At 33.1% G+C, this 20314-nt stretch overlaps 13 protein-coding genes and 1 pseudogene across 14 annotated transcripts, besides 8 other annotated features; 4 read left to right on the forward strand and 10 right to left on the reverse strand.

Annotated features, from left to right (window-relative positions):
* Positions 1-128: 128 nt before the first annotated feature.
* TVAGG3_0637020 (uncharacterized protein) lies at positions 129-1073 on the forward strand (the record flags this gene model as incomplete). The annotated part of the gene is made up of 1 exon (XM_001300784.1): positions 129-1073. One exon carries the CDS (start codon positions 129-131, stop codon positions 1071-1073), a length of 945 nt encoding a protein of 314 aa, XP_001300785.1.
* A 250-nt stretch (positions 1074-1323) lies between these two features.
* On the reverse strand, positions 1324-2004 carry TVAGG3_0637030 (glycine-rich protein family; the record flags this gene model as incomplete). The annotated part of the gene is made up of 1 exon (XM_001300783.2): positions 1324-2004. The coding sequence occupies one exon, from the start codon at positions 2002-2004 to the stop codon at positions 1324-1326; it is 681 nt and encodes a 226-aa protein (XP_001300784.1).
* Positions 2005-3642: 1638 nt separating this feature from the next.
* TVAGG3_0637040 (glycine-rich protein family) lies at positions 3643-4075 on the reverse strand (the record flags this gene model as incomplete). The annotated part of the gene is made up of 1 exon (XM_001300782.2): positions 3643-4075. A coding segment is annotated over one exon (433 nt), but the record flags the coding sequence as incomplete, so codon positions are not given.
* A 949-nt stretch (positions 4076-5024) lies between these two features.
* On the reverse strand, positions 5025-6966 carry TVAGG3_0637050 (glycine-rich protein family; the record flags this gene model as incomplete). Its single annotated transcript, XM_001300781.1, has 1 exon — positions 6229-6942. The coding sequence occupies one exon, from the start codon at positions 6940-6942 to the stop codon at positions 6229-6231; it is 714 nt and encodes a 237-aa protein (XP_001300782.1).
* A 417-nt stretch (positions 6967-7383) lies between these two features.
* Positions 7384-7492: a mobile genetic element.
* A 141-nt stretch (positions 7493-7633) lies between these two features.
* Positions 7634-7742: a mobile genetic element.
* Positions 7743-7883: 141 nt separating this feature from the next.
* Positions 7884-7992: a mobile genetic element.
* A 141-nt stretch (positions 7993-8133) lies between these two features.
* Positions 8134-8242: a mobile genetic element.
* A 141-nt stretch (positions 8243-8383) lies between these two features.
* Positions 8384-8492: a mobile genetic element.
* Positions 8493-8612: 120 nt separating this feature from the next.
* Positions 8613-8691: a mobile genetic element.
* A 545-nt stretch (positions 8692-9236) lies between these two features.
* Positions 9237-10793: a mobile genetic element.
* Positions 10098-10619, reverse strand: TVAGG3_0637130 (MULE transposase domain-containing protein; the record flags this gene model as incomplete). The annotated part of the gene is made up of 1 exon (XM_001314818.1): positions 10098-10619. One exon carries the CDS (start codon positions 10617-10619, stop codon positions 10098-10100), a length of 522 nt encoding a protein of 173 aa, XP_001314853.1.
* Positions 10794-20314: part of a mobile genetic element that runs on past the window's edge.
* Positions 11947-12417, reverse strand: TVAGG3_0637150 (repellent protein 1 family; the record flags this gene model as incomplete). Its single annotated transcript, XM_051241080.1, has 1 exon — positions 11947-12417. One exon carries the CDS (start codon positions 12415-12417, stop codon positions 11947-11949), a length of 471 nt encoding a protein of 156 aa, XP_051087667.1.
* On the reverse strand, positions 12448-13425 carry TVAGG3_0637160 (uncharacterized protein; the record flags this gene model as incomplete). Its single annotated transcript, XM_051241081.1, has 1 exon — positions 12448-13425. A coding segment is annotated over one exon (978 nt), but the record flags the coding sequence as incomplete, so codon positions are not given.
* TVAGG3_0637170 (uncharacterized protein) lies at positions 13537-14020 on the reverse strand (the record flags this gene model as incomplete). The annotated part of the gene is made up of 1 exon (XM_051241082.1): positions 13537-14020. A coding segment is annotated over one exon (484 nt), but the record flags the coding sequence as incomplete, so codon positions are not given.
* Positions 14048-14482, reverse strand: TVAGG3_0637180 (uncharacterized protein; the record flags this gene model as incomplete). The annotated part of the gene is made up of 1 exon (XM_051241083.1): positions 14048-14482. One exon carries the CDS (start codon positions 14480-14482, stop codon positions 14048-14050), a length of 435 nt encoding a protein of 144 aa, XP_051087670.1.
* On the forward strand, positions 14528-14767 carry TVAGG3_0637190 (uncharacterized protein; the record flags this gene model as incomplete). Its single annotated transcript, XM_051241084.1, has 1 exon — positions 14528-14767. One exon carries the CDS (start codon positions 14528-14530, stop codon positions 14765-14767), a length of 240 nt encoding a protein of 79 aa, XP_051087671.1.
* On the forward strand, positions 14792-15649 carry TVAGG3_0637200 (uncharacterized protein; the record flags this gene model as incomplete). Its single annotated transcript, XM_051241085.1, has 1 exon — positions 14792-15649. The coding sequence occupies one exon, from the start codon at positions 14792-14794 to the stop codon at positions 15647-15649; it is 858 nt and encodes a 285-aa protein (XP_051087672.1).
* Positions 15759-18026, reverse strand: TVAGG3_0637210 (organellar and viral DNA polymerase type B; the record flags this gene model as incomplete). Its single annotated transcript, XM_051241086.1, has 1 exon — positions 15759-18026. One exon carries the CDS (start codon positions 18024-18026, stop codon positions 15759-15761), a length of 2268 nt encoding a protein of 755 aa, XP_051087673.1.
* TVAGG3_0637220 (organellar and viral DNA polymerase type B) lies at positions 18892-19607 on the reverse strand (the record flags this gene model as incomplete). Its single annotated transcript, XM_051241087.1, has 1 exon — positions 18892-19607. A coding segment is annotated over one exon (716 nt), but the record flags the coding sequence as incomplete, so codon positions are not given.
* On the forward strand, positions 19699-20194 carry TVAGG3_0637230 (annotated as a pseudogene). The gene has a single exon. A coding segment is annotated over exon 1 (496 nt).

Genomic DNA, 20314 nt, shown 5'->3' on the forward strand with positions numbered 1-20314 from the left:
AAACTTAATATATTTTAATAATATATCATCCTGATTTTATTTATCTAAAAGAAGAATGCAAATATGATGGGTGGATTAAAACGGTTTTTGATGCAATGAATGGAGGAAATTCAGAGTAAAAACAAAATATGGAGTTCCAATACAAGAAAGAAATTTCATTGAAGCACTTCATGAAAGGAAAGAGATTCTCAGTAGAGTTGAATCATCTCGAGAGTACAGAGATAAATCAAAAACCAAATTTGCAGTATTTATACTTCCCAAAAGTTTTGTCAAGATATTTGTACTCAAAAAACAAAAATTTCTTAGTATCTCTAGTTCCAACTTATTATTCTCAAAACATTTTCATTGTCACGATGTTCTGTAAATCGTTTGAAAATGATATTTTACAAGATGCAATGAAATTCATTGTTGATGACTTGAAAATGAATATTCAATACAAAATAGAAAATATAGAGTTCTCATTTGACGATATTTCAACAAGAAATGCAATAGAAAACTTGATAGAGAGGAATCTCGAAGAAAACAATTGGATATATGTGTATTTCGAAAGAAGATACTTAGTTAAATTTGATGATATCAATGATGTCTCATTCGCTGATTTCTCAATGAACGTAGAAATAAACTCAAGAAAGATTGTCGAAAATAAATCATTCTCTAAGTTGAAACTGAACGAAATGAAGAAAGAAAAAGAGAAATCATGTGTAAATATTCACTCGAAGATTGTGAAAATTGGATACAAGAGATTTGTTGAAAACAAAAAATATTTCGAAATCGAAAGAATCTTCTCATTGCCAAGATTTTCTTTTTGTTACTGTCATCGCATTGTTCAAAGATCGGAATGGATGAGAAAGTACTGGTTCTTCATTTATGGAATAAATATCGATATGAATGAAACAAGAGATGTTGTTTGTTCATTCACAGGATGTGAAGATGATTCGATGTTCGAATATCCAATCGAATGCATGTTTTACACACCTTTCTACGAGAAATACTCAAAACTTTCACAGAGCGAAATGCAGCAACAAATAAATCAGCTCAATAAAATCTTCTCTGATACTTTATCAATCTTTTAAATTTATGAATAAAAATTCTCATATTTATACTTGATTGTGCAAACCACTTTTTTGTGATATCTATGTGTTTTTGGCATAATTATTGTTTCAATACATTCATTCTTGACTACATTACGCGGATTGAATGCAAAATAATCGTTTTTGTGGTGGTTTTGCCCTTGTGAATATTTTTTATATATAACAAAGTTTATTGTTACATCTGAATTGTCTATATTTTTATTGACAATATTTTCATAACTTGACTTTGATTTTATGAATCAGTTGAAAATCCTAGAATTAATGAAAAGAGTGAAAATCTGTAAATATTATGAAAACAAGAAAAAGTATTTGAATAAAATTTTTTAATCATGATAAAACCATTTCCAAAATGCCCAATTTCTATAGTTCCATTTGGTGAAGGCATCTCAGATTTGCCATTGATCATTAATGGTTCTTCAAATTTAAGGCCTGAATAATGAATTGATGCGAAATCACCAGTTCGAAATTTTATTGAATTTTCTGTTGAATCTTCGGCTATGGCGATACACCCTGGATAACCACTGATGAAACTACTACCCCCACCACCGCCATAATCATTAGCAATAGTAGATGTGCCTCCTCCAAAATATCCTGAGCCTCCTCCAGCATTTCCTGAAGCATCAATCCGATTAGGATTTCCACCTCCTTTTCCAAATTTGCCGCTACTATCACCTTGTCCTCCAGATATTTGGGTTCCACCTTTTCCGTAATTCCCATGGCTATTAAATCCTTCAATAGTTCCTCCGGGACCTCCTAGATCGTTTGAATCAGTAGCCCCAGCACCAGCTGCAACGATAATTCGACTTTTCAATGATGTAAAGTTATCGTATTCTCCTGGAAGAAGTCTGATATCAGTAGCTCCACCACCACCAAATTGGCCAGGTCCTCCACCACCATATGAATAATTTAACATTCCATGTTCTCCTTTATGACAAACATGGAGATAAAATTCTTTGGTCGAAGTTAGAAATATATATCCTTTAACATAGGCACCATTTGATGGAGGATTGTTCACTGTAGATGAACATCCCCATAATTCGAACGAATAGTATCCTCTAGTTAATTCAATGTGATATGCATTAGATTCGTGATAACTATTACCTTTGTATTTATACTGAAATGTTTTTGTTTGGAGAATATTTAATTTTTCAGATCGTATAAACACATTCAACCAAATTTAATATGCCCTCAATTTCAAATTAGAATAAATATTTTTTTGTTACAGAATCATAAAATATTTTGTCACTTTTTTATTCCAAAATAGGAAAATTTAATTTTTCTGAAAAATTTCTAATCCGAGATTTGAAAATTGTGGCGAGGAAGATTGTTATACAGTAATAGGTTCGGGCGAACTTCCTGTTCTAACCCAGAACCAAAATGCAAAAAAATTATATCTAAAGGGTTTTACATCAACAACAATTAGTCCTTTCCAATCATATTCGCAGTTAATAAATGTTACTTTGATGATAAAGTCCAAATATTTGATGATGGGTTACTTACGGGGACTCAAGTTGAGTATTTTACAATTCCAAAAAGTGTAACAAAATTAATAGATAATCCTTTTGACAATGGTAAATATATGAAAGCTATTTATGTTGATAAAGAAAATCCATATTTTACTGATGTTGATGGTATTGTCTATTCATCAAATTTGAAAACTTTGATTGTTTATCCAGGTAATCATGGAGAAACATATTTAATCATTCCAAATTTTGTTGAATTCATTGCAGATAGTGCATTATGTGGTAGTTCTATGGTAAAATTTATTTTAATTCATCCGAATGTTAAAAGAATTGGTTTTCAATTTTATAGAATGGAAGTATTAGAATATGTTAATATTCAAAATAAAAATTTGCCGTCTTTAGAATTAAGTCTTTCATCACATGATTCTGATCCTTCCATTATTCATTTCAATCCGCTTCCAAAAGTAAGTATCAACTATTGTTATTTTATGAATTTTTCAATTAACTTTTTGTTTATTATATTTGAAATAGTATAATAGTTTATTAAAATATACTTATGTTTTTTTAAAATTTTACAAAATGTAAATGGCTGATGGTAGTAATAATACGTTTACTATAGCGTTACTACCGTTTGAATGTATGATAAAATATGTTTAAAAAAGTGCAAATCTTCATTACTAATTTGTTCGCCGAAAACTCGCCATCTCACCAAATTCCTAGTTAACTTTGTTCAAAGCAATTTCTAACTGTTGGGATTACCTGCAGATTCAAAAGTTGGGGAAAATAGAATTTTAAAATTTAATATTTTTAACTATCGTTCACTAAAAGAAATATTAGGAAATAATCAATAGCATGAAGTCGATAACAAAGGAATTTTGTATTAAAAATACAGTGGTTGAGGATAGTGATAATAAGTTTACCATTGCCTTCCCAAACACCGGAGGTACGGAAAATATGATCAAAAAGATAATCTGATTTTGTAAATGCATACTCATATTTTCCAATGCTTTGGTAGAATGAATCAAATGCTTCAATCTTTCCTTGAGGAATAATAGCATCTTTAGATAAAACCCATGAACTTCCTCCTCCTGAACCTGCATTACTATCATGACTTGCAAAGCCACCAAACCATCCAGAGCCGGCACCGGCACGATCTGAACCACCATAATATGATTGAACTCCTTTTGGATTCAAAGATTTATATTTTTGGACTGATTCGCCATAACCAAAACTGAATCCTGATGTAGAATTTGCCGTATAATTAAAATTATATATACCACTTGAAAACCATCCTTGACCAATAATACCTCCTGCACCGCCTGATCCATCATTAAAATCGCCATATGTTCCATCTTTATCATCACTGCCACCTCCAGTACCACTCACAATAACTCGGTGCCAAAGATCATTCACATCAAATTTGACGGCGGTTTGACCGCCTCCGGAACCAGATCCAAAATCAGAATCGGAATAAAAAAAATTAGAGGAATAACCTCCACCACCATATCCACCTTCAATCATATTATTTTTTAAATAGCAATCATCATTATTACTTTGTTGGATTTTATATTTAAATTGACCTTTGCCACCAATAGTGGCATATGAAATAATATCTTTGTTTAAGGTGATGATGCCACTAATATATGCACCAGCACCACCAACATTTGGTTTTCGAAGACAGATAGTGTTGCCTCCAACATTATGAACTGTTTCATCTAAGATACATTGATCAGTTGGAAATCGATATGAAGAAACATTACCTTGAGAACTTCCTCCCGATGCACCATTACCTTAAATTTATAATGTGATTTAAACAAATAATACTTTTTCTTTCTTTAGACAATGAGGAAATAAGATTATAAAATGAACACATTATGCAAATTGTTTATCTTTTCATTTGATAGCATATTATGAAAAAAAAAGTTTTGATTTGAAATTAATATGATTATTGTAATATTGCATGTCTAGGTTTTTTGCCTTATAATATAATCATAGTTTTCGCTCAATATGCAGCATTTTTTTTTCGAAATCTATGGTCAATGTCCTAAATACTGATTGCTTTGCATTTATATCTCTTACATTTTCTATACCCACATCACTATTCATTGCTATTCCTATCTTTTTCATTTTTGTTTGTTTCTCATAATTTCTCAAAAAACATGATAACTTGATATTTGTAAATATCATACTTTATAACGTAAATAAGAACTTGACCTATTAAGAAAAGCAGTAATGAAAAGAAAATCTGAAATTCATAAAAATTACAAGTTTCTGATGACAATTAGCTTAATTAAACCAGGTACAAGATTATATAATTGTATTTTCTATCCAATTATCCATATAATATCTTATCCAGAAAAAATAACTTGATCAATACCAAATGATTTTTTAACTAGTAAATAAAGTATTTTCTTTACACACACATTGTATATCATAGTTTTTTTTTTTGGTTTCGCAAAACATCCAAAAACAAATATGCTATAAAAGTGACAATTTTAGCAAAACGAAACCCTTAATCTATCATAATGATGGTGCTCCTGAAAGTCTGTGGGAATTATTTTTTAATGATTCTCCTAATAAGGAATATTGCACTGAACAAATTAATCCATCAATTGATTTTTACAAGGGTGGATTCTACATATATAAATGCATTTTCTATAACTTATGGTCACCTTTATATATTTCAACACATAATTTGAAAGTTGTCCATTCTGAATGTACATTCACACGATGCAGATGTTCCCAAGGTGGGGCAATTTATGTTCAAGGAGAATGTTCAATTGTGCAGCATCGATACTGCACTTCTTCATGTTCTTCGACCAATGCTGGAAGTCATTCATGCATAGATTTGATTAAAGATTCACAAACGAATCTAAACTATGATTTAGAAGGTTCTCTTTCATGTAATATTGGCACAACAGGAACCAATTTTCATTTAAAGGGGAAATTGATTATATCGTCAATGAATTATAGTAAAAACCTAGCTGTAGAATCTGCATGTTTTTCGACAAACTCTCCAAGTATCAATACGGTTAACTATTCCAACTTTGAAGAAAATCATGCAACTACTCATTGCCAAATTTTCTATAATTACAATACTATATTTTCCATGGACCATTGTAATATTTTGAAAAATTATCAAGAAGATGGTTTATATGCAACCATTTACTCTGCAGGAAATTTAAGTTTTGATTATTGTTCATTTCTTGGGGATCTTGGCGAAGGAGCGGTATTTTATTCTGATAGTCGACAAATAACTTTATCACATTCATACTATGATAATTTAGCTGCAAATGCGAATATAACAAATATTGAAAATCAACAATCAAGTGAATCAAATACATTAACATTTTTTGTCAATTTTGAATGTAATACTCAAATGACTGTTAATCAAAATCAAATTAAATGCTATTGTTCTCCAGGAGAATCAATTTCTTATCCATTTTTACGTATGTTCATTTATTCAATGCCAACTTTATATAAAATTAAATAAAAATTATTCTTTCTATTGTTTCATGACAATTCGAAATAATATAAAATCCTGCAAATAAAGATGAAATTGTCAACTAAAGCCAAAAACTTATATATATATAGTATGTTAGCAACATTTCGAATTATTATATTGTCACTTAATAAATTTGTTTATTATAATATTCATTTATTGCTTAATGTTTTTAACTTTCGTAGATTGAAATGGAAAATAAAAATAAATTAAAAATATGGAGTCGATAACAAAGGAATTTTGTATTAAAAATACAGTGGTTGAGGATAGTGATAATAAGTTTACCATTGCCTTCCCAAACACCGGAGGTATGGAAAATATGATCAAAAAGATAATCTGAATTTGTAAATGCATATTCATATTTTCCAATGCTTTGGTAGAATGAATCAAATGCTTCAATCTTTCCTTGAGGAATAATAGCATCTTTAGATAAAACCCATGAACTTCCTCCTCCTGAACCACTTTGTCCATTGTGGCTTTCAAAACCACCAAACCATCCAGAACCAGCTCCTGCTCGATCACTGTCACCGCTACAGGTCTGAACTCCTTTTGGATTCAAAGATTTAAGTTTTTGAGCTGATTCGCCATAACCAAAACTGAATCCTGATGTAGAATTTGCTAAATAACTAAAATTATATACACCACTTAAAAACCATCCTTGACCAATAATACCTCCTGCACCTCCAGATCCGTCATTATCACTGTTAAACGTTCCAAAATTATCATCACAGCCACCTCCAGCACCGCTCACAATAACTCGGTGCCAAAGATCATTCACTTCAAATTTGACAGCGGTTTGACCACCACCGGAACCCGAGCCATAAAATTCATCATTACCAAAATAATTGGATGCATAACCTCCACCGCCATATCCACCCTCAATCATATTATTTTTTAAATAGCAAGCGTCATTCTTATATACGAAAAAAAGAGATCTGACATTGTGTCAGATCTCAGTAAAAGTGACATTTACATGTCAAAAAAATAGAATGAGTTTAAGTAATTAAAATTGAGGGTGAGAGTAGTATTGTATGAAATAATATCTCTCACCCTCCAATTCATCCTATGGCGCCGAAAAAATTTTGGTGAAATGCGACCACATTTCACCAAAATTTCTCGGCGCCATATAGAGAACTAGAGCCTGTGAGGTACTGATACTATCCATGTACCTCGCAAGCTCTAGTTCCAAGCCAAAATGGCTAAAAATTGCCCGCAATTGTTCACATTGCGGGCAATTTTTAGCCATTTTGGCTGGGAATTGGAGGGTGAGAGTAGTATTGTATGAAATAATATCTCTCACCCTCCAATTCATCCTATGGCGCCGAAAAAATTTTGGTGAAATGCGACCACATTTCACCAAAATTTCTCGGCGCCATATAGAGAACTAGAGCCTGTGAGGTACTGATACTATCCATGTACCTCGCAGGCTCTAGTTCCAAGCCAAAATGGCTAAAAATTGCCCGCAATTGTTCACATTGCGGGCAATTTTTAGCCATTTTGGCTGGGAATTGGAGGGTGAGAGTAGTATTGTATGAAATAATATCTCTCACCCTCCAATTCATCCTATGGCGCCGAAAAAATTTTGGTGAAATGCGACCACATTTCACCAAAATTTCTCGGCGCCATATAGAGAACTAGAGCCTGTGAGGTACTGATACTATCCATGTACCTCGCAGGCTCTAGTTCCAAGCCAAAATGGCTAAAAATTGCCCGCAATTGTTCACATTGCGGGCAATTTTTAGCCATTTTGGCTGGGAATTGGAGGGTGAGAGTAGTATTGTATGAAATAATATCTCTCACCCTCCAATTCATCCTATGGCGCCGAAAAAATTTTGGTGAAATGCGACCACATTTCACCAAAATTTCTCGGCGCCATATAGAGAACTAGAGCCTGTGAGGTACTGATACTATCCATGTACCTCGCAGGCTCTAGTTCCAAGCCAAAATGGCTAAAAATTGCCCGCAATTGTTCACATTGCGGGCAATTTTTAGCCATTTTGGCTGGGAATTGGAGGGTGAGAGTAGTATTGTATGAAATAATATCTCTCACCCTCCAATTCATCCTATGGCGCCGAAAAAATTTTGGTGAAATGCGACCACATTTCACCAAAATTTCTCGGCGCCATATAGAGAACTAGAGCCTGTGAGGTACTGATACTATCCATGTACCTCGCAGGCTCTAGTTCCAAGCCAAAATGGCTAAAAATTGCCCGCAATTGTTCACATTGCGGGCAATTTTTAGCCATTTTGGCTGGGAATTGGAGGGTGAGAGTAGTATTGTATGAAATAATATCTCTCACCCTCCAATTCATCCTATGGCGCCGAAAAAATTTTGGTGAAATGCGACCACATTTCACCAAAATTTCTCGGCGCCATATAGAGAACTAGAGCCTGTGAGGTACTGATACTATCCATGTACCTCGCAGGCTCTAGTTCCAAGCCAAAATGGCTAAAAATTGCCCGCAATTGTTCACATTCCCATCTTTTGTTGGTAAGACGAAGAATATGAAATAAATTATGAAGAAGATAATGATGAATAAAATATCACTTTTTATATTTTTGACACGTAAAGTTGTCACTTTTCTGTCAAACTGTTTTTATCGTTTTCGTATATAACATCATTACCCTTTTGTTGTATTTTAGATTTAAATTGTCCTTTGCCACCAATAGTAGCATATGAAATAATATCTTTGTTTAAGGTGATGATGCCACTAATATATGCACCAGCACCACCAACATTTGGTTTTCGAAGACAGATTGTGTTGCCTCCAACATTATGAACTGTTTCATCTAAGATACATTGATCAGTTGGAAATCGATATGAAGAAACATTACCTTGAGAACTTCCTCCGGATGCACCATACAACTCAAATTTGTATGTGCCACGAGGAAGATGGATGATATAATCTGTACAATCAAATGTACTTTCACATGGATACTCAAAAGTGTACTTATTCTCAGAGACTTTAACTGTATTTGATTTTACAGGTTTGCTAATATTAGCATATGAATATCGGATCATTGAAACTTAATCATGGTTTCATTTTATTTCAAAAAATAATTTCGAAAAATTTGGCATATTAGAAAAATATGGTAATGGGTCAAATGCATTATTAAAATAATTTGATTTTTTAAATTGGTAATGGGTGAAAAGCAAAAGAAATTATAATAAATAATAAGGGGCGCGTAAAGGTTTGGCGTCCTAAGGCGCCCTGATGTAAACTATTCAATTTTTGAGAAGTTTACACCATAATTGAATAGTTTATGGCGTCCTGAGAGGAGATTTCAATGGGTATGGCGTCCTAAAAAATAGAAGAAAATGATTTTTTCTCGATTTTTCTAGAAATTGAATTTTTTAAAAAAGAAAAAAATCAAAACGTATAGATTCAAGAAAGACTATAAATGAAGATTTTTCTATTTTTTTTCATTCTAAAACATCTTTTTTTGGATAATTTTTTTTTAATAAATATGTAAGAAAGATTGAAGAAAAAGTAAATTTACTTTAAGAAAATTCGTTTTACATGATGTAAGACCCATAACAACTATAAATATTCAATTATTTAAAATAAAAAAAAGAAAAACAGATTAAATGTATCTCACATCAAAATCCATTGACCTAAGGATGTTAAGTTTCTGTTTTTAAAAGTTGATATTTTTTTTAATTTTAAGAAAATTAATAGCATGTTATTAGACAATAGGAGTGTAATGATATTGACTAAACAGAAATGAGAGAATAGAGATATAATTTTGATAAGCAATATTGCGAACAAATTCTGAAGTAAAATCGCGATCAATAATTGAAAATTACGATCATGTACTGAAAAATGACGATCGAATTGAATGAATAGAATTATATCTAAGAAAAAATAAATTGTATTTAGAAGATGAACAAAGAAAGGTGTATGCTAAAAATCATTTAACAATAAATGGAAATAAAACGAAATTGTTAAAAGAAAAAAATGAAAATTGTTAAATAATATATTATTTTTTAGTCATAAGAATAAAAATATAGTAGTTATAAAAGGAATTAGACTTCATATATCAATTCTTTTTCTCTGTAGATGTGGAACGTTTGCTTTTCGATCTCTTTCGATGAACTTGAAAATATAAGTTATTATCGCTGAGAATCCTTTCCGAAATAGGAGCTTTACATTTAGGAGGATTGTCGGATGAATTTTGTTTTTTATTGTTTGATTTTGTTGTTATGGAAGATTTTTTCTTATTTTTTTCAGAATTTTGCTTGCTATTAACTGAAACTTGTTTTGACGGCCCAACAATAGCATTTGTAGTAGGAAGAATTCCCAATAACGAGCGCATTTTCGATAATTGTTTTTCAATATGATCAAGAAGGTCCAGCTTATGTTCTAGATTACTAGACATTTGATTTGTAGAAGGATGGTTTTGATTTTCTGGTTCTAAATCTGTAGAGTCTGCAATATTTGAATTTTCGGAGCGAATTGGAGCATCTGAACCTTGATTTGTATCGGCTTGCTCAAAATTAGTTTGAATTGGAGTGGATGAATTAAAATCTGGATGATTTAATGTTTCATTAAATAATGCCATAATTTTTTCTCTTTTTTCATTAATAAACTTAGTGATCATTGTATCTTTATCTGTTAGATCGATCGATTTGAGTATATCTGCATCATGAACTGGAATATTTTCCAACAATGAACTCGATTCTATGGAACCATATGGAGAAATCTCGTTCTGAGCCAAAGAAAGATCACTTACGTTAGTTAGTATCCCTAAGTCGTGTACTGTGGCACTGCGCGCCTCCGTACACCACTTAGCGGTTTTGATACTTTACGAAACCGGTAACGTATATTTTACAACACAACCGTAACACCAACTTAACCTTAAATATTTACAAAACCATCTGACACATAAACGACTTCACTAACGACTTCACTAACGAACTCACTAACGACTTCACTACCGTCCTCACTAAATAAAAAATAACCTTATTTTTATTTTTTTAAATTTTTTATTTCATTACAAAGACATGTCCGACTACATTTACTATGACTCTTTCCCAGAACGTTTCCGTGAACTATTCAAAACTCAAGTAAAACTGAGAAACATGCATTTTAACAAAGACAGACCCATTGACGATGAAAGAAACCCTGAATATATTACAATCCCTTATGACGCAAAGTTCATTGCATACATTCCTTATGGTCGCAGAGGAACGAAAACTATTTCAACAAAGAACAAAAATTATTTCTGGAGCGATGAAGAAAATTGCCTTATCTACATAAATGCATACTTAAATAAAGCTACATATTGTACAAAAGAAGGTTGGACTGGATTTGAGTTCTACATATACGACGACGATGGAAACAGACGCTGTGTATACCCATACGATAATATGTACCATTGTTTTCATCAAGCATTAAACGAATACATAGTCAGTAAGGGTCTCATTCCTGTTGAGTAGATATGTTATATTTTTGTTCTGTCATTTATATAAAAATAAACTTAAAAATTAATGATATCACCACCCTCACACGTATGAAAACATAGCGCAAAAATAAATTTAGGTGAAGTGGTGAGATATCACCTGTTTTCTCACCTGTTTTTTCACCCACTTGAATTCATTACTTTATAACTCTCTTCCTTTCTCCAACTCTTCTAACTTCTTCTTAAGTTCAGCAATGTTGTCCTCATGAAGTTTAATCTTTCTCAAAATTCCTTCTTTATCTAATGGTTGCTTTATCTTTCTAAACTGAACTCTACCATCCTTCATAGTATGAATGTAAAAACCTTCTGGAATAGTTCCTGATTTAATGTATTCTACCAAAAACTTTTGTTTCATTGCTTCAGTGACTTTAGTCGTCATTTCAATCAAATAAAAATGTTCAAATAAAATAAAAATAACGTTATTTTTTCAGTAAGGAAACGCAGGAGTTTTACGATTTATTTGAGGAGTAGGTTCTGGTTTAAATGTTGGAGTCGGTTTAGGAGTTGACTTTTGAACAGGAGTTTGTACTTCCATAGGTTCAGGAGTCATTGAAGGTGTTGTTTGTGAAGGCGTTGGTTTTGACGTTGGTTTTGGCGATGGTGTCGGAGTTTGTTCAAATTCAGCTACTTCAGTATTATTTATAACATTTGCTTTATTTCTTTTCAACATCATTACTGCTCCTGCTGTAGCTAGCAAACCTAGTGGGAGACCATATCTTATATAAGGACTTGACCAAATGCTATTTTTGACAGGAGCTGGTGGAACACCTAACCTTGGTGAAACTGCTCTTTGCCATTGTGCAGCTCGTAAGAAATATTCAATAGGTGCTCCATAATCGTTTGGTAAAGTTTGTTTCACAGATGGTGAAGGTTCACGAGAGCTTGATGAAGAACTCATTTATAAGCTTTAAAAATAAACGTTCATCCTTTATTCCTCACTGTCGTCAGTTGCTAAGTTATAGTCGTCAAGTCTTATTATTGGTATGCCTGACTGTCTTACTTGTATTGCAAAGCAACAATCCCTCATAAATCCAATAAGTGGCTTTGGTACGTTTTCAGTTGCTAGTTCAATAGGTCCTTTAACAGACAATTTGTATGTTATTGGAGCAGTAGATGTTTGACCTTGTTGGAAGCAAAAGTCCACTTCTGTTGGAAAACCACATAAGAAATGTGTGTTGTCATAGCTATCCCATTTATGTTCCACACTACCATCATCCACCAATGACCTCATAACATCTTCATTAAATCCTATCATATCATTGTTTGTATTGCAAGCGTTCGCAACCATTTCATAAAATACAGGTCCATATGATTTTTCAGGTTCTGCAGGCATATTTCCATAAGCTCCCATGGAAAGCTGAAGATATTTAAACTTAGGGTTCTCAAAATTAACATAATAGTTGTCTTTCTTTCTAAATAGTGCCCAAATACTTTTAACATTAATAGGCGTATAAGCTGCTGTAAATGTTGCACTTGAACTATCTGTATTCTTTGAGAATGAACCGTCCATAGGAATCCAATCCATAACTTTAACAGGAAAACATAAAGCCTCGTTTGTATAATGTTCTACAAGTTCTGTATAAATGTTAGGGTCTAAAGAGAATGACTTTGGATGAATGAAACATTCATTAAAATCCATCTTTGTTCGAAATAGTTGCTGGGTTACAGTTGTAATAGTAACTGTTCCACTAGCTTCTACTGCCTTCGTTATCATAGTGAATGGTTCATTCCATGGAACAAATTTATTTGTCGGTGGATTTGAATCTGAAGCAAATGCAACTTTAAGAGTTGGATTGAAAGCAATGATATCATTTACAGATATAGATGTGCATTGTAAGGCGTCGCTACTGAACTTTACTTTAAGCTGAATGTTTCCTGCAAAAGCTGGAATAAATCTTATAGCTTCTAATGGTAAAAACTTTAACAGGAATTCTTAAACGAAGCTTAAAATCAAATGATTTTCCTGCTGTAATTGGACCACTAACAATTTGTCCTGTTCTGCATGTTCCCGAATGACTCCATACATCTTCATGTCGAGTCTTTGAGAAAACATCTACTTTCTTTATTTGTTCGGTAGTTTGTGAGTTTGAAGTTATATATGCTTCTTCTCTTGCGTTGTCTTGAGAATATACGATACGACCATTTGCAAGGATTTGATATCCAGCAACTGCATAGAAAGCGTCATCGAAACCAATCCAAAATCCTGGTGGGTTTGTTTTATTGGAACCTGAACCAATTTCTTTATCTACAATAAATTGACCTTCCATTTTATACGTAATGAATGTATTGTAAAGGTCCAACATATTTTCACCAGGAGGTGAGAGATTGAATGTTACCCATGTGTTATCTTTAGCAGTTCCAGGTTGTGATGGAATCTTTGCGTCAGAATATTTTCTATTAGTGTCACCAATTTGAACTGCATTGTCTATGATATCGAAATATGAGCGAATCTGATGAATATGCTCTGCTGGAGTAAATTCGTTTAGCTGTTCGTTCTGCATGTATTTACTTCAGATAAAAATATCTATTTACTTCATTATTCTCACTCTTCTTCTTGGCATTCGTGGTGGAAGTTGTTTCTTGACATTTTCAATGAACTGTACATTCTCTTTTGTCTCAACTTCTTTCACTGGCGGGTCAGGGTTCTTTGACTCGGTTTGTTTTTCAATGAAATTCACGAACTTTGCAATAAGCTCTTGGTTCGTTATTGAAAGTACATCTGGCTTCTTTTCTTCTTGTTCTTTTGGTGGCTCAGTTTGAACAGAAGGTTTTATATGGACTTCATGGACTTCACCCTTGCCATGCACCTTAATGTTGTCGCTCTCTGCATTCGCTAATGGTACCTTTCTTTTTCTTACGTATATTTTACCATCTTTACTCTGACTTACGTAATAGAAAGGATGTTGTATTCCTCTTGCGTCATTTAATATAATAGACTCTCGCTCTGATTTTGACAAGCTCATTTTACATCGGTTAAAGTTTTAATTTTTTTTTTTATCTGCAATCAAATGACTCAGACAAGCCCTACGGACAAGACCCAAGGTGTCATAGATGTTGAAGCATTGAAGAAAGAAATTCGTGAGCAAATTTTATCCGAACTGAAGGAACAAAAACAAGAACAAAAGCCAGAGAGACCAAAGAGAAAACTTAGTGAAAAACAACTTGCTGCATTAGCTGCTGGAAGACAAAAGAACCCACGTTTGCTGGCAAAGAAAGCTAGAGAAGAAGCTGAAGCAAAGAAAGAGTAAATGGTTTATTTTTATCCGAACTAAATGTATAGACAAATACCTTTATCTGTTGCGTTCAGTAGTGAAAACCCTGACGTCAAAATAAAGGGGAACAGAGTAACGTTTAAGTTTCCAACAGACTGGATTGTGAACATAAATGAAGAGAAGTACATTGGCATAACATCTATGTATATAACACGTGCTTTCAGAAAGGTTGACTTTATACTTCAAGTCGAGATAGAAAATGACGAACAGTCTTTAAGCGCCCAAAACATTCACATATACAAATACTTTAAAGACGATACAACATTGTTGCAATGTATGATTTCATTTAATGAGATGTTCGAGAAAAAGTTCAACATTGAAGTACAAACTTTACAGCCTTTACGTGAGTTTCTTGCACAACTGAAAGAAGAAGGTAGTCAGCCACAACTTATAGACTTTCATTATGAATTTAATGAAAATGAAGATGGAACTCATGACTGTCAATTCATTGTATTCTCACCATTCAATGAAGTCGCTAAAGAGAAAGAAAATCCATTACGTATAAGATTTCAAATCTCCGAACCAAGTGATGATTTCAAGAATGTTTTCAATTATGATGCAATGCTTCCGAGGAAAAATGAATTTTCAAAGATTGTAACACCTGGCATTTGGGATAGAAAGCAAGCAATACTTTACTCTAATATAGCCAAAGGCGTTGAAAATGAGTTCATTGGTCATACAAGAACTTCACCACTTCCTAACCCTAAATACTATAAATTAACTGGCTTCAATCGTGAGTTTTGGATAGACATGTACTCCACTCATGACCATAAATGTCCAGTGTTCTTGCCTCCAGATGGGAAGGACTGTCTCTACATTGAAGCACAACTCTTAAACTCTACCATCGCAGTATTGTAAAATCTACGCTAGCTTTATTTTTATCACGAATGACCTCATTCATGACCTCATTCATGACCTCATTGCTGACAAAAATAAGCCGCTAGCGGCAAGGGCGAAGCCCATGACCTCAGAACTTCAACTTACGAATAAAGCTTGTTTTAGTCGTTATTGAGAAGTTGAACTTTTCAGCAAAGCAAGGTTGACATGACTTACATAAGTCGAATGCAATCTCTTGACCATCATGAAGTGCTTTGTAAAGTTTCATTAAACTGAACTCAGAGTCTTTGTCATATGTTCCAACAGGTATGTGAATGTTCTTATCTTCATTGTAATAGCATTGTATAGCTTCAGGAAACATTTCATTAGCGGTTAAAGCAATAACATCTTGCTTCACGCCTTTCATTCTGCAGTGAAATGCAACTTCATTTAAATCGTTAGTGAGTAAGTCTATGTAGGTCTTCTTTCCACAGAAAATACTTTTATAAGCTAAACTTTGTTTTCCAGGTGTTATTTCTGCAAAGTCGCTATGAAATTGACCAAGGTTCTTTCCTATAAGTTCGCGACCATATCTCTTCTTAAACTCTGCTGCAAGCTTTGGGATGTCTTCATTATATAAGTGCATACTGTCGGTATCCTGGTAAAAGATTTGAAGTCCCATGTCCTCTGCAGTACAGAATACTTCATTCATAATACGTTTTGACATAGACAGAATATTAACACCAAGTGGACAGAAGTTAAAGTGTCTGCAAATGCTTTTCGTTAGCTTGAAAATAGTTTTATCTGAACCATCCAAACCTTCGAACTTCACTATATGGTTGTAATTTCTTATAGCATATCTTATAGCATCTTTGTCATTTACTATGGTTATTTTTGACTCAATAGGAGATAGAATAGTTTTGCCATAAATGCTGTTCAGAATGAGTTTTATAATTTCTTGTAAGGGGTTTTCTTCTTTCTTATACTTTAACCTTAACTCAAACAACTTCTTTACTTCATCTCTTATTCTCATATCTCTGTTTCCATCGTAATAGTATCCTTGCAACACTTCACATTTGACACCTTGATATTTTATGAGGTCTTGTAATGTTATATGGTCAACATACATGAGACAGCAAGTGTTTGAACTTCTTGGAACGTTAAGTTCTGGATTTAGTTCAGGGTCGCAAACTATTAAATGAAAGTGTCTGGGTATACCAATCTCTGTTATCTTAATGAGAACAAAGAAGCCAGACATAAACTTTTCACCAATGGGTTCCTTTTGGTCATCATCGAATAAATGTCTCATGAGATACTCTGTGCTTAACATCTCATCCTTCAATACTTTTGGAATACCTTCTAAAGTATAAAGTCTTGCTATAGCTGAAGGATATAATGAAACAGTGTCGAAGTCAGCAATGAGTTTCTTTTTGCTCTTTTGTTTCATGTTATCTGACAACATACATCTTCCACCTTGAATGCATCTCGAAATAAATTCTCTTGGTTTATTTGAGAGGTCATAAAGATTTCCATTCGGGAAGTATACTCTGTTCTCAAACAATTTGTTAGCAATAGAACAAATACTAACGTAGTCATAAACGTTTAAATCAAACTCTTTCAATAAGTCATTGCGGAACTTTACAAAACCTTCTCTTAAAATTCTTACATCTTGTTTGCAGTAAAACGTGCTATATTTTTCTAAGTCGAAGTGGTTTTCATCTATTCTGCAACCTTTGATGGAATCTATGTTCTTCATAAATGTATCTGCATCATGGATAAACTTACATGCTTCAGAAATGACACCAGTTCTGTTGTCATTTGCTAACAAAACACTGCTGTAGTAGTTATATGGAAATACTTCTTTCGGTCCTGTTTGTAAGTTAAACATAGCAGGAAATAGTTTAAGCTTCTTATTTATAACACTGTAAGAGTCTTTTATAATAATTGCCCGTCCTTTATATAAGCCAGTTATTTGCATTGTTCGTGAACCTTTAATGATGGGAGTTCCTTTCACTTCTGTCATGTGTCTTAAGATGAAGTTTATGTCATAACTGAGGTTATGGAAATATATTAAACTCTTGTCAGGAAGTCTTTCCAAAAATTCTGTTGCACAGTTTTGACCCCAAATGCTTTCACTAACTGAACCATCTTCACTGTCATAACAGATGTTAAAAGCTTTATGAAAGCCATCCGTACTACACTCAAAGTCAGCAAAGAAAACGTGCTCAGGTATGAATTTACATTTAGCTTTATTTACTTCTTTTGACTCTGCTTTCTTCTTCAGTTGTACACAATACTTTGGAGCATATGTCAAATCTTTAAATGGTGCAAGGTTCTGTTTATATAAGTCAGTAGTATATGTGAAAAGTTCTCCATAAGAAATAGGTTCGAAATATTTGCACTCCCACAATGTTTTCATAACATCCCATAACGGTGTTGTTCTATCATAACGAACTACATATTTATCTTCTCTCTTTGTATAAATCTTCATCTGTTTCTCAATGTTCATTCCACCACAAGCTTTGAGAATTTCTTTATAGTTTCGAATGAAGTATGTTGTCATTGGTAATCTTTCATTTAGCATGTAGTGGTCTTCAACAAGAAGTAAGTCAATAGTTCTAACAGTTTCGCATTCTTTTGGTATATATCTCTTTATTTCATTATGTCTTGAGTCATTGAAATAACCAATGGTAACATTAAATGATATACCTGTTGCGTCAGAAATTTCTTGTACTTTACTTTGAGGAAAGTCTCTAACACGAATGACTTCTCTCATGTGGTCAATAGTTTCTTCATTTACTCCAGCCTGAATGCAAGCATAAACGAAACAATTGTCCTCTGTCATAAGTGTTGCAGTTCTTTTGTTCAGTTCATTGAAGATTTGGTAGCGTTCAAGATTTATAGGTAATGTGCAAAGATACTTCCAGAACTGACCGCTTCTCTTCTTATAAAACTTCTTTTCACCATTATCTTTCCAAAAGCTTTCTATAAGTGCTGGGTTTCCTGTTTGCTTAAGAGCTTCCAAAATGGCTTTCTGGTCATTTGTCAGTGTGCTTTCATCTCTATATGGTCTCTTTTTTGGTTTGCCTTTCTTTACATCTGACATCGTTAAGCCTTCATATTCTGTTAAATCATACATCTTTATTTCGGTAAGATTCTTTATGTTTGTCAAGAAGAAGTCATAGTGCATTTCAACAATACCTGCGGCATTTGCTTCTATCTCTGATATAAAGTTCTCCTTCAAGAGCTGATGTAGTAATGTTCCAATATTATTGAGGTTTAACGTAGAACATTCATACTTTCCACCAAGTTTATAACATACCATCCATCTCTGTTGTGAGTTTATTTTAATTTTCTCTAAGAGTCTCATGAAAACCTTACCGAAATGTTTGTGTAAGTAGTCTCTGTTTGGTTCATCTAAAGCTTCGATGTTAAAGTCAATGAGTCTATTGCCTGACTTCACATTTCTCTTCCTATTCTCTTCATCTTTCTTTAACCATCTCTCACCTTCTTTTGGTTTGTCGTCAATGGAACGAATGACATCGTTAGCTTTGCGAACTTGTTCTATAGCGCTCTTAAACATCTCTCTTCTCTGTTGTTTCAGTGTGTCGTCTCTTCTTCTTGTTTCACCAACGTTCGCATTTGTTATGTCAAACATCTCTCTTCTTACTTCATGCGAAAGAGCTTTACGAGTATGACCAACGTTCGCATTTGTTATGTCAAACATCTCTCTTCTTACTTCATGAGGTACTGAACGTCTATGATATAAGTCAATAGCAACGTCATTTAAAGGAAATGCTATTGCATGGACTTCGTCCTCGCCGCGTTGCGGCTTTATGAACTCATGAATTCTATCATAACTTATTGCACCATTATAGTCTTTAATGAAGTCAGCGAGTGCTTTTTTGTTTGTTGCGTAATGCTTTGCAACATCTATATTAGCTTCTGTAAGAAGTTGTTTTATTTCCGAGTGTTCTAACTTAGACAACTTCCGATACATCTTTAGTAGGAAATAAAAAAAATATTTTTGAAAAAATTAGATTAGATTTTTTTTAAGTTATTTTTCAAAATAATTTAATATTTTTATTTTAATGAAACACATGCAAGATTGCAAGTTCTTTTCATACAATGCTCTCGCTACTGCCATCAAGAATGAGTTCAATAATGCTTCAAATGTTAATATTATCTTTAACAAGAAGTTTGTGAAAGAATCTAAGTTTGGTCAGTATGTCAGACCATTAGCTATCGTCATTGACCGCAAACGTTATACTTCACAAGAGTTAGCAGTAGTTTTGAAACAAAAGAGTTTCTTCGTGAATGTCAAAGATACTCATTATACTGTCATAAAGAACTCTAACATTGACTTCTTCAGTATTGCTATGAATCTTTCCGAACAGAAAGAATATAAGAAGGGTGAAACAAATGTGAAATATTATCCTTCATCTCTGAAGACAATAACGAACAAAGATGTTATACAGAAATTCTTACCAAAGGTTGAAGAAGCTTCAATTGACATTGACGAAGGAAGTGAAATGGTTGAAGAAATTGACCCTGAAGCTATTTAAGCAAAAATATATTTTTGGTTAGTCTTCATATGGATATTTTACAACAATTCCCCAATGTATAAACTTTTCATACGCTTTTTCATAAGCTTTATATACCTTCAGAAATTTTGCATAATCTTTAGAAGCATTTAGATATTGTTTA

Source organism: Trichomonas vaginalis, chromosome III (assembly GCF_026262505.1).
Source record: "Trichomonas vaginalis G3 chromosome III, whole genome shotgun sequence".
NCBI lineage: Eukaryota > Parabasalia > Trichomonadida > Trichomonadidae > Trichomonas > Trichomonas vaginalis.